At 47.8% G+C, this 12,779-nt stretch overlaps 1 protein-coding gene across 13 annotated transcripts in view; it reads left to right on the top strand.

Annotated features, from left to right (window-relative positions):
- Nucleotides 1-12,779, top strand: part of FHOD3 (formin homology 2 domain containing 3) — a 456,486-nt gene that overhangs the window by 417,840 nt on the left and 25,867 nt on the right. For all 13 annotated transcript variants that reach the window (XM_032859586.1, XM_032859585.1, XM_032859591.1 and 10 more), the window contains 4 exons: nucleotides 1,263-1,445; nucleotides 2,828-2,947; nucleotides 3,644-3,805; nucleotides 9,401-9,591. In XM_032859586.1, coding sequence (XP_032715477.1) covers nucleotides 1,263-1,445; nucleotides 2,828-2,947; nucleotides 3,644-3,805; nucleotides 9,401-9,591 — 656 coding nt within the window. The remainder of the gene's footprint in view (nucleotides 1-1,262; nucleotides 1,446-2,827; nucleotides 2,948-3,643; nucleotides 3,806-9,400; nucleotides 9,592-12,779) is intronic.

Raw genomic sequence — 12,779 nt, 5'->3', positions numbered from 1 at the left:
AACTCATTACCAGTTGAGTGAATTTCCGATTGTGATCTTCTTCCCCAGTATACCTGCCACTGTGTACTTTTTAAAATCTTCAGGTAGTTGCTCCATTCGTGCTGTCCAGGGTGTGGAGCTGCATTCAGTGAGATGGGGTGGAGGATGTCTACCCCCACCTTACCCAGAACCAGAGCTCCTTCCACTTCTGCCCAGATGCTTGCTACTGGAAAGCAGCGACCAAAGCTACTTAGAATTAATGAATTAACATAAGTGACCACAAAGTGGGGCACGATGCTAAAGAAGGAGAAATGAGAGAAAAATAATGACCCCTTACCTTTAATAATGTTGTTGGTGAAATGTTATATAATGGAAACTTTTACTTTCTTTTATACTACTTATAGTTACTAATGAATTTAGATCTGTAAGAATCATAACTCTTATTGTGACTTTTTGCCTCCTCTGCCTTCCATCATTAATTTAACCAGAAACAAATGGAAGCAAAAGATACTTTTTAATTAGTAGGTAGGTATTTCTCTTTATAAATACCGTCATCATTTTTCCTCAACCAGACTTGAGTCTGATATTGTTTAACGTGTTTTCATTTGGGGGCTCAGTCGGTTAAGTGTCTGATTCTTGGTTTCAGCTCAGGTCATGATCTCAGGGTTGTGAAATTGAGCCCCACATGGGGCTCCGTGCTGGATGTGGAGTCTGCTTGGGATTCTCTCTTCCTTTCCCTCTTCCTCCACTCCTCCCTGGCTCTCTCTCCCTCCGTAAAAAGATCAGAATGAAAAAAGTTCTTTCATTTCCACATAAAATGTAAAATATGACTTAAATATTTAAAACAGCTTAAATTATGTGATGCCCCATGTGCAAAAGCCAGTCTGAGTTCTCACATAGTCGAGACAAATTTTCTCTATTTCCTGGGAACAGGGAGCTGCTTTCTAACCTTCTATATTATGCTTTTCCCTTTCTCTCACCTCCCATCCCCCTTTCTTACCTAGAATGTGCTTCATGTTTGAGACCCAGAAAATTTAGGGCAAATTATTTAAATTCCTCTTGAAACAGGAGATCAAAGGAAAGAGATAAAGAGAGCATTTTAAAATAAATGAATGTGAATTTAGAGTCTACCTGATACCTTTTTTCTCTACAGTATTTGGTTTATACTGATGATAGAATCTCTTTACTACCTGTTTGGAAAATCACAGTATGATTTTGGCAACGTCAGAGGGCTGGGACAGGGTCCATCACTAAGAATATACTACATTGTCCCATCTTTCCAGAAAATTCTAACCATGATTCCCACCGAGGAAGAGAAGCAGAAGATCCAGGAGGCACAGCTGGCCAACCCTGATGTGCCACTGGGCAGTGCAGAGCAGTTCCTCCTCACGCTCTCCTCCATCAGCGAGCTCTCGGCTCGGCTCCACCTCTGGGCGTTCAAAATGGATTACGAAACAACAGAAAAGGTACACACTTAAGAAGGGAGTTAGCCAACCCTCCCCCGCAGTGTTGAGAAAGTCAGTTTTTTATTGGTGACGGTAGTGAAGTATCATTCTTGAGTGAGGGTTTGAAGGGCAAGTTGATGATAATGAGGTTGTAGCTACACTAAGTGATTGGCCATGGCAGTGAGACATTTTTCTCCAGGGGCTGCCTGGCCCCATCTGGCACCTTTGCTTGAGGGACCCAGATGACTGGTTTTTAAAAAAAAATTAAATTTTCTGACTGTGTAACTCATTGTAATAATTCAGAAAATGTACAAATGCACTAAATAGAAAGTGACTTCTAATCCTTCCACCTGATGACAATCACCTACAGTGCCATTGACTGTGGCAATTGGCCTGGCAGAGTCACTTTGAGAGAGTACCTCTGCAGGAAGTTGAGGACAAACCACTCTAAGAGGTTGAGAGGGAACTAGAAGGAAAGGGACCTTAACAGTGACTGCACAGGAAGACTTATCTGAGTGAGTAGTGTGGAAGGACTGTCTTCTGGACTGGGGAAATGGGAGTATTTTTACAGGCTGAGCAGAAGGAAGTAGTAGACAGGAAAGAAATGGAAGGTGAGCTGGAATGAGCTTAATTGAGAGGAAGTTCCCAAAGGGGACAGATCCAAAGCATAAGAGCCTATGGGGTCTCCAGCCTCTAGCAAAGGAGGTGTCAGGGTTTATCCTAAGGACCAGATAAGTGACAGTGGGTGTAGGGGCATTAGGAGGGAACTGTGGTGCTTGAATTTATTCAGAAATCAAGTGAGGAAGAAGAGATATAGGACTGCTGAGGTGACTTGGTGTGATGTAGTCTCAAAACCATTGTGGAAGTCTGAGAGAGTGGGAGTTATGAAGGCAGTAGCAGAAATGAGGATGACAGTCTTCTAGAAAGTAACCGGGGCTAAGAGGTGGCCAGCCCAGAGTGCCCAGAGGGGAGGTTGGGAAACCTGAGGGGTCCAGGGACAGTGAGGGATGGTTCCTGGTGACATCTGCCTAGAAAAGGAAAGTGAAGAGGAAGACCATGGTCTAAATGCTGAAGGTACATGTGAAGGAAGTAGAGAAGAGGGGAGGGTGGTCTAAGGGTCCTACCTGAGCTTGGCGGATGGGCAGGAACAGGGGAAGACTTGTCACCCCAGCACCGGTGGCCATATGTTCCCATTTGGTTTCCACTGAGGAGACTTTGAGGCCTAGACTGCCCTGCTGCCTCTTGGCACTTTTCCATACCTAGGAGAATGGGCCCGCCACATGGGACTGCCTTACACCAAGGAGAACTCCACTGTGGTTACCCTGTACAAAAGTTAAAAAGAACAAAGTAAAGACAAAATGTGCGTTCTTTATCATCACCTTGCAACTTTTTGTAATTGAAAGGAAGTGGCAGAACCACTTTTGGATCTGAAGGAAGGAATAGACCAACTGGAGAACAATAAAACCTTGGGCTTTATCCTGTCTACTCTCTTAGCCATTGGGAACTTTCTAAATGGAACTAATGTAAGTGTCTTATATCCCTTATTGTCCTACCTCCCTTGTCACAAAATCCCTGCCCTTCATTTGCTGAGGGAGGTTGTACCGCTGGTCCCCCAAACACAAATGAAGCAACGTTTGTATTTTCTTTCTGGAAAATCTAGAAGGAATTTTGTCCTTAACTTATCATGGCCTATTTATTTAAGTCTGCGTCCTGTTATTAAGTAAGAAAATTTAGAAAAGTAAGCACCCTGTTCCTTACGAAGCTTGGCTACTCTCAAAACTGACATTGGAAAGAATTTCTTCCACCTCCCTCCCCCATTTTTTCCTAAACTTATCACTCAAGTATTTGTACTTAGGCACATTATAAACCAACTTTAAAAAAAAAATTGGCCTGTCTTTGGTCAAGAAGTAGAAAAGTAGATGACAAAGAGAGAAAGAAGTTGTAGATACCCAGATGGGGAGACCCAGCCCCACAGCTCCCTGATTCAGGGGTAGAGGCCTGGGACAGCTCGTGGCTGATGGCTGTGGTGGGAAAGGGCTGGAGGCTTATTTCACGCTCAGTTGTGGCTTGTCCATATGTGATCTGATCATGTGGCCTGAGACGTTCCGGTCGCAGAGGAACTAAATATTAGAGCACCCCCAACAGGGCATTGATTCTAGCCATTTGTGGCTTTCTGAATAAAACTTATTCTTGTCCCTTATCTAATGTTTACCACACAGGCCAAAGCGTTTGAGTTAAGCTACCTCGAGAAGGTTCCAGAAGTCAAAGACACCGTGCACAAGCAGTCGCTTCTCCACCACGTGTGCACCATGGTGGTGGAAAACTTCCCAGACAGCTCTGATCTGTACTCCGAGATCGGGGCCGTCACCAGGTCAGCCAAGGTAGGTCCGTGGGCAGAGAGGAGCGGGCCTTTTCCTCAGCTGTTGGATCTTTGTCAGTCATCTCTGAGGAGCACAGACTCTATTAAGTAAAAACGTCCAAGGGCAGCCCCTGCTCTAGGGTTTGTGGATATGACTTGTCTGATGTCGTTCCCAATAGGCTTTTAAGATCCTTTTGCCATTGCTGGGTCTCCGTCAGATCCTTTCCTGCTGAGGTATGCGAGGCAGGTCTGCCGTCCCGGTCCTAGGCCCTGCACCCGCTGTGGAGCAGTGCTCCTCTCCAGGCCTGGACTCTCCTGAGCATGGAAACTTCTCCACTGGCTTTTGGTGGGCACAAATGTCTTAACGATGCAGTTTGGCTCCTCCTCAGAATTCTATAGGACCCTGTGGTGAGGTGTGGAGTCAGGAAACGGAGGGCTTCTGGCCTTCTGCGCACCCGTAGATTGGCTGGCTCTTCCTACGATCTTACACAGAGGAAACAGTTGACAGGGCTGTAAACTGTATATAGTTCTGGCCCCTCAGCTGCAGACTCTTACACTGAGTGCACAGTTAAAATCTTCATGAACTTGTGGTTTATTAGAACAGAGACAGTGGCACTAGCTGGACATCCAGCGGCCCCACTTGCAGGAGCATCACTGAGGCTGAACCACCCCCGGGGAGTCCCAGCACAGCACAGCTGGACGATGAGAGGGTCTCAGGAGCAGCAGGAGATGCCGGCGGAAGAGCTGAATAGGGCAGCAGGGGTCAAGCCAGTGTGAGGGAAACTCCTGGAAACCCAGCCTGGGCAAGTTGAGGAGATGAAAGCAAATGACTGTTAGCTCTGGGACACTCTGGACCCTAGTATAAGAAGAGGAGATAGAATGGTGGGCAATGGGGAAGGGGCCTTGCCAGAGTCTCCTTCACGGAATTCAATTTTGCTACCTTCTCCCACAGAACTGGCTTGTAGGGCCACAGGGGCTGGGACCCTCCTTCACCCGCCTCGGGAGCAACAGGCAGGCATTTGCCAGTTACAGCAAGCAGGAGGCCCTGGGCCAGCCTGATTGTGGGCCTGCCTTGTGGCAGAAGGAGGCATGGCCGGCGATCCCCCAGCTGTAAGAGCTGACCACAGGCTTCTGAGAACATGGACTCCTTTACTTCCCAGGCACCCTTCCTGCGTTTACTGTGTGCCAGGCACTGTTCTGAAGTCTTTTCAAACAGCATGTCAGGATCCTAACCAAGACCAGAAGCCTCTCTGCCTGTGGCAGCTGGGGGACCTCCAGTGGCTGCTCCGACACCCGCCACAAGCACCTTCCCAGAAGGCAGTTTGTTAGAAATACCTCCCTCTGAGACAGGGCCTGCTGCGAGGCTAGAGTCATCTTTGTCCTGTTTCCCGACCCACACAGAACAAGTCCGTCCCTTAGTTGTCTGTGGTCCTTTGTTCTTTCCCAGGGCCGCCTTCTAGGTGGAGGCCACCTAGGACTAAAGTAGCTTGGCCGAGGAGTCTGGACCCCAGGCTGGCCCCCAGTGACTGCCCCCACCCGACCCCCAGGATCAGGCCTTTCCCAAAGGGTGTTCAGTTTTTAGTTAAGTAATAACAAAATAACATAGCCTTATGCTAAGTTTGGCTACATAAGCCACAAGTGCGGGTCGATTTTCTTGACTAACTGTGGCAGTTGCTAAAGATGACTGTTGACTCAGCTCCTTGTGACTTGCAAGAGGGCATCTACCGCTTCTCAACCTTTACTCCCAAAGCTTTTTGGGGTATTGAGGGATCCTTCTGTGTAGACAGGCACCAGATAAGCCTCAGGAAACCCCAACCCTCCGTGCCTTCACTCCATCCCCTAGTATGTCACTTGTGGGGCTCAGCACTGCCGCCGCCAAGAGCCAGGTTGCTCTGGCATGGGTGGAATAACCATTTCCCTGAGCTGTCCCACATCATCCCAGTCTGACTTGATAAGGTTGGACCTTGCTTCAGAGCACAGCTCATGGGGCTTCCCACACACAAAAGTGGCCCCTGTGGATCTGTTCTCAGGCAACCACTTCCTTCTCTAAGACGGGAGCCAGGCCAGCTCTGTCTCTGGGGTGGAATTTTTTAGGGGCAAACTGATGCTCACGGCACGCTGGTTGAGAGCTTGGACTCGAGCCAGAGAGATTTGGGTTCAGATTCCATTTCCACTGCTTAGAGCTGTGTGGTCTCTCACAAGCGACTTCACCTCTCTGTGCATCCATTTGACCTAGGAAGAGAACCCAAGGTCAGGGGATAATTGTGAAGACTCAGGTCACCTGTGCCCGTGGCCTCCGGCCAGGCAGCAGCTGGGGGAGGCTGCCTTCCAACCCCCGTCCGGAGAAGCTACGCAAAGCTCAGCCCTCAGAACTGCTCTTCACCAGAAGCCTCCCCTCCTTCTGCTGGCAGTGGGTCACTTTCTTCTGCCCTCACCTTAAGGGCTCACGGTGGACTCTCCTCCCCGGAAAACCATCTCTTACTGGGCGTCCGAGGCTGCTCTGTGCCCATTGCCCCGGTGGCCGAACATCACCTAGTTAAATGGTGCGGTGCTGCTCGGTGCCTGTCTGAGGGGAACTGAGCTTATTTTTTTTTTTTTTTTAAAGATTTTATTTATTTATTTGTCAGAGAGAGAGAGAGAGAGAGAGAGAGAGTGAGCACAGGCAGATAGAGTGGCAGGCAGAGGCAGAGCGAGAAGCAGGCTCCCTGCTGAGCAAGGAGCCCGACGTGGGACTCGATCCCAGGACTCGGGGATCATGACCTGAGCCGAAGGCAGCCGCTCAACCAACTGAGCCACCCAGGCGTCCCGGAACTGAGCTTATTTTACGGTGTCTCAGGGAGCCTGCCAGGTGCAAATGAGGACAGAGCCAGAGAGTTAAGATTAGACGTCTTACAATTGGCTTAAAATCTCCTAGACGTTACTTGTCAGTCCCAGGTCATCTGGTCTTTTCTAGACTGAACTATTGAGTTCTTTTCTGGATCTGCATTTTTTTCCCCCCTCTTGGCTAAACACCTGATTTTTTTTTTTTCCTCAGCTCCACTATATCCTAGGAAAGTGTAGCTTTTTCTACTCTGGACCCAGAATTCCTTTGGTCTCAGGCAAATCATTTTTCTCAGAGTCACACGAACCCCCTGCTTACCTGAATCCCGGGGCTCTGCCTAAACTTGCCTTCTGTTTCTGGCTCTTCAGCACCCAAGAAACCCAGGACTTGCAAAGACTTGCCTGGCCCTCAGGGCATCCCTTATGCTCAGCTTGGCTTCATCCCCTCTGGTGATAGATCCTTCTACCTTCCTTGACTTGATCCCCTCCATTGTCTTGTGGAGGGCGGGACCACTCACATCCAGGCTCACTCTTTTTTTAAAATTTTTTATTTTTTAAATTTCTTTTCAGTGTACCAGAATTCATCGTTCATGCACCACACCCAGTGCTCCATGCAATCCATGTCCTCCATAATACCCACCACCAGGCTCACCCAACTTCCCATCCCCCTCCCCTTCAAAACCCTCAGATTGTTTTTCAGAGTCCACAGTCTCTCATGGTTCATCTCCCCCTCCAATTTCCCTCAACTCCCTTCTCCTCTCTATTTCCCCATGTCCTCTGTGTTATTTCTTATGCTCCACAAATAAGTGAAACCATATGATAATTGGCTCTCTCTGCTTGACTTATTTCACTCAGCATAATCTCTTCCAGTCCCGTCCATGTTGATACAAAAGTTGGGAATTCATCCTTTCTGATGGAGGCATAACAATCCATAGTGTATATGGACCACATCTTCCTTATCCATTCATCCTTTGAAGGGCATCTTGGTTCTTTCCACAGTTTGACAACTGTGGCCATTGCTGGGAGGAACACTGGGGTGCATATGACCCTTCTTTTCACTACATCTGTATCTTTGGGGTAAATACCCAGTAGTGCAATTGCAGGGTCATAGGGAAGCTCTATTTTTAATTTCTTAAGGAATCTCCACACTGTTCTCCAAATTGGCTATACCAACTTACATTCCCACCAACAGTGTAAGAGCGTTCCCCTTTCTCCACATCCTCTCCAGCACACATTATTTCTTGTCTTGTTAATTTTGGCCATTCTAACTGGTGTAAGGTGGTATCTCATTGTGGTTTTGATTTGAATCTTCCTGATGGCTAGTGATGAAAGGCAAAGGAAACAAAAGCGAAAATGAATTTTTGGGACATCATCAAGATCAAAAGCTTCTGCACAGCAAAGGAAACATTCAACAAAACAAAGAGGCAATCCACGGAATGGGAGAAGATATTTGCAAATGACAGTACAAACAAAAGGCTGATACCCAGGATCTATAAAGAACTTCTCAAACTCAACACACACAAAACAGATAATCATGTCAAAAAATGGGCAGAAGACATGAACAGACACTTCTCCAAAGAAGACATACAAATGGCTATCCAGGCTCACTCTTAATCTCTGTCATCTAAGCAATGGCAGCTCATCTCCATGCATCCGCTTACTCCTTCTGACCTTGATTTGCCCAGCATTCCCCTTCTCCCACCATGCCCCACTGCGCTTCTACCTTTCTTTCCTCAGTCTCCTCCCTAAAGTTCACCAATTTATGTGTTTCTGCCTCCCCTCCTCGCCTTCTCAGTTTCTGTCCCCGGTCCCACAGCTGTCTGTATTAAATGCGCTCAAGTGCATTTTTTTTCCATGACAAACTCTTTGATTCACATAATTTCTAGTCTAGAAACTCAGTAAAAGCCTTACTTTAGAAAGCCTCAGCTCAGGCTACTTCAGTTAATCCGGATGTCCCCACCTCCCTGAAGAGCACAGCGGGGGCCGAGTCACATCTGTTCTTTGCACACACGGCTTGCATCTGCCAGCAAGACCTCTCTCACTCTCTTTCTCACACACACGCACACACACACGCACACGCATGCACGCATGCACAGTGGGTTCTGTACCTCCTCAGTGTTTGGTCTGTATACCTGTCTGTACAGTGAGTCTCCTTGAGTGAGATCAGCAGCTTAGTCTCATTCAACATCCATCTCTGCGTTCTCAGCACCTGGCGTAGGAACTGACACACACCGGTTTCTCCACGGGCATGTGTCGAATAAATGAATGGGGGGGAGAAATAAAATTTGTCACACAATGTAAAAGAGATCACTGTGAAGAGATGCTGTCTGCCCCTGAACAGACCGTCTCCCCATATCAGAATTGTCCTATATGACTGGTATATTCCTGTAACCCTAAGTGAAAAAATCATCTCTCAAGAACAGGAGTACTCTGAGAAATTTTGTGAGACATCTGCTCAGTTCATCTTGTACTGGAGTTCCTTGATATGTTTTAATTTACAGTTCCCAAAGACTTTCCTAAGATTTCTTTCCAAATATGGGGGGAGGGGGGGAGATGGAGAAAAGAGTGATATTTGCACTGGGTTCATTTGGAGAACAGTTTTATCACTAGATAATTTGATGTCAAGATAATGACAGATACACATGTGGGTAATTTTTAGGCCCTCAATATGTTTGTATTGCAAAATGTAAATTTGGTTTTGATGTTTATTTCTCCCCAGAGGCAGTTGAGTTTCCTGGTTCAGGTTGGTGTCCGGCGGTTTGAGTCCATTTGCCATTGTTCTCCCTCTGATTTTCAGGTTGACTTTGATCAACTTCAGGATAATTTGTGTCAGATGGAGAGAAGATGCAAAGCTTCATGGGATCACCTCAAGGCAATTGCAAAACATGAAATGAAACCAGTTTTAAAACAGAGAATGTCAGAGTTCCTAAAAGACTGTGCAGAGCGCATTATAATTTTAAAGATTGTCCACCGAAGAATAATTAACAGGTGAGTGGATGAAGGAACCAGTGTTAACACCTGTATACAGTGGCATGTTAAAAATGGTCTACAAACCATGATCTGAAGGTTACGTTTACAGAAGTTGTACTGTAAATTCATAGAAAATACACCTTTGCACAGGTTTGTTTCAGGGGTGTTTTTCTTACACACACCCCCCAGTAATAGAATGTCATTGGATTTTGAGGTTGCAAGCAATCTCAGAGATAGTGTGATCCAAAAATCCCGCTTAATCTGGTATCGTCTCTCTCAGATCTTTTTTTTTTTTTTTTAGATGTATTTTATTTATTTGACAAAGATACAGCGAGAGTGGGAACACAATCAGGGGGAGCGGGAGAGGGAGAAGCTGGCCTCCTGTAGAGCAGGGAGCCCGATTCAGGGCTTGATCCCAGGACCCTGGGATCATGACCTGAGCAGAAGGCTTGAGCCACCCAGGCACCCCGCCTCTCTGAAATCTGACCAGTAGAGCCTGTATGTCTACATCTGTTTGAACAGGTCTGTGTGCACACAGCCTGTGTCCTTGCAAGGTCGTTTGACTTGTTGTCAGTAAAACTCCTTTATATGATCTGCAGTGTTCCCTCCAAGACCTCCCACCTGCTGTGGACTGCCTGGGTGAGGCCTGGGCCCACCACCAGTGTCACCCTCTGGGCAGCCGCCCTTAGAGTCTCGGGACCCAAGAGGCCCCTGAGATGCACAGGGCTGCAGGAAGCCTTGCCTGCCTGCACGGAGGCTGGCTGGGGTCCAGGCCTCCACTGCTGTCCAGGGCTGGCTTACTTGTAAGCAGGAGCTGTACCCAGACCCAAATATGGGTCTTCTGACTTCCTGGGCTAGGCCGGTTCTGACCACGCACCACCACTCTCTTCTGGGTGATATCAGAGTATGGTTGTAGGCTTCTTGGCCTGGCCTTTGGAGTCCAGCTGCTCTGTCCTGGGCCTTACGAAGTAGATGGGCCTGTCCCCAGACCTGCAGGCTGGGGTCCACCCAGAGCAGGTGCTCTGGTGACAGGCCTTCAGAGATAGGCCTCGTCGTGGTTCTGTGAAGGGAGCCCACCCCTTGGGGCCTTTCCAGGAGACCTGCTGCCTCTTGAGTGCATTCCCAGGCTGGTGTCCAAGCACTTGATTATTTTTTTTAAACAGATGGGCAGTATTTTCTTTTATCCTTATTAGTGTTATATTTTTTTAAATTAACTTTCTATCTCTTCCCTTCTCTCCCACCCTCCTTTAACCTTCTTTTTTTGTTCCTTCCTTCACCCTCTTTGAACCCACCGCACTTTAACAACGTAATTGTCTTGTCTGCCTGAGAGCTCTTACCCACCTTTGTTGCTTCCATAACTGTACACCTCCTGGGTTTTGATCCAGACTGTTGCAGGGTGGAGAAGGTAGTGGTAGTCTTTACATGTTAGCCAGGGCAAGAGTAGGGAAGAGAATCTTCCCTCCAGGTCGACCACAGTCCACTACTTGTACTTCAGGAATTCAGTTGTAAACCCCTCTCACTACACTCCACCTTGATCTTACAGGGACCTCTGGGGTAGAGGGACTGATCAGAGACTTCCCATTGAAATCAAAATACACTGTGCTTTTAACGAGTTTAAAAAGCGGAGTCTGGGAATGTGAGCGGCTCTGGCCCTCCATGCTTAGTAGGACACGAGCAATTTCTAACTCAAAACTGCTCAAATAAACAAATAGTTTCCACTTGGAATGTCATGAATCTGGAGCAATTTTCTGAAGGTCTTGTAAAGCTGTTAGGCCTGATCCCATTAGCCATTTTATCCCAGACAGGTGAAAACTCATCTTGGTGATACAGCTGTTCCTTAAGCTATAGGCATCTGTGTGTGTGTTTTCGTGTATGTGTGTGTGTGTATAAAATACACATAATGATTGCTCTGATTGTCCCATTCTCCCTGGTAAGCTGGTTACCCAAATGACAGTTGCTTTCGCATGACCCAGGTTCCTGTCTCCTCCCTGGTGCCCCTCCCACTGGGGATGCCCAGCACGAGCTAGGAATCATGGGTGTAAAAGGGGCATGGGTCCAGGTAGTCGCCAAGCCAAGACACCAAACCATAGCACCCTGGCTTCAGTTGAAGTTGTTAGCGGGAACACCATACGCAGAAGCGATGAAAGTAGGATTATTTTGTTGAAATGGCCATGGAGGCCCGAGAGCCCGGAAGCCTGTCCTTCCTCTCTCCCTCCCCAACGACCAGCATTTCCCAGGAGCATTGCCTGTGACTGCTGTGGTCTAACATGTTCCCTTTACACGCTGGACAGCTGAAACCCAGAGAGGAGTAAAACCCTAGTCGAGGTGGGTACAGGTAGAATCCTTTGCAGTGTGCAGATCAGCCTAAACAGAGGACTTTGGAGCGGAAAGTTGGAAGCCGCTAGGCCTTCATCTTTTTTCCTCACCTGCAAGTGTGAGAGTTATTTTGTTATCTGTGTAATTAGGAATTCATGCAACAGGGCACTTTTGGAAAGATGCCAATGTCCCACAGGCACGGCTCAGAGGTTCTGAGGGTGTGAAGGTTATCCGGCTCCTGGGGCCGATCCCAGACCCTCACAGGCAGCAGAACTGCAGATCTGTTCTCATGACATTCAGATATGCAGAGAAAAGAACTTGGCTTCCTCACCGTCCAGTCCAGCTCCTTAATGACCCACTGCCTGACAGGTCTGCTGACCTGGCCAGTAATGTAAACAGCTAAACTTTTTATCTCCTGAATGTTTGGTCTTCAAGAGTTCAACTCATCCCTGCTACCCCTCTCAAAGTTGTCCTTGGGGAAGAACAGTGATTTCTAGTGCTCAGTGGGGAAGAAGGGGAGATAGATTCTCAGATGGAGCCATCCGGAACCTCACGGGCCTCGTATGAGGACAGGATAGGCCCATGTCTGCTGACTCCCCCTGCTGTGATTGGCAGCTAAAGGGACAAGTCGTCGGGTCTCCCCTCTCTCTGCTCCACTCATCCCCTCACACCCTTCAGGCTCTCTGCTCACACCCTCTGTGTTCCCTACACAGGATCCCATGAGGGCTGAGGAGTCTGGCCAGACCCTCCTGCTTCCTCACCTTACCATGCTGCTGTTTGCCTTCTGCCAGGCATGTTCTGTTTGGGTCTGGAACCTTTTGTCTTGCACAGGGACCTCCTGATGGGACGGAAATCCCTCTTGGTCTCAGCACACCGTAGCCTCTCAACAG

This window comes from Lontra canadensis, unplaced genomic scaffold (assembly GCF_010015895.1).
Source record: "Lontra canadensis isolate GAN:19392208 unplaced genomic scaffold, GSC_riverotter_1.0 scaffold17, whole genome shotgun sequence".
Lineage (NCBI taxonomy): Eukaryota > Metazoa > Chordata > Mammalia > Carnivora > Mustelidae > Lontra > Lontra canadensis.
This window is presented reverse-complemented; position numbering and strand designations above follow the sequence as displayed.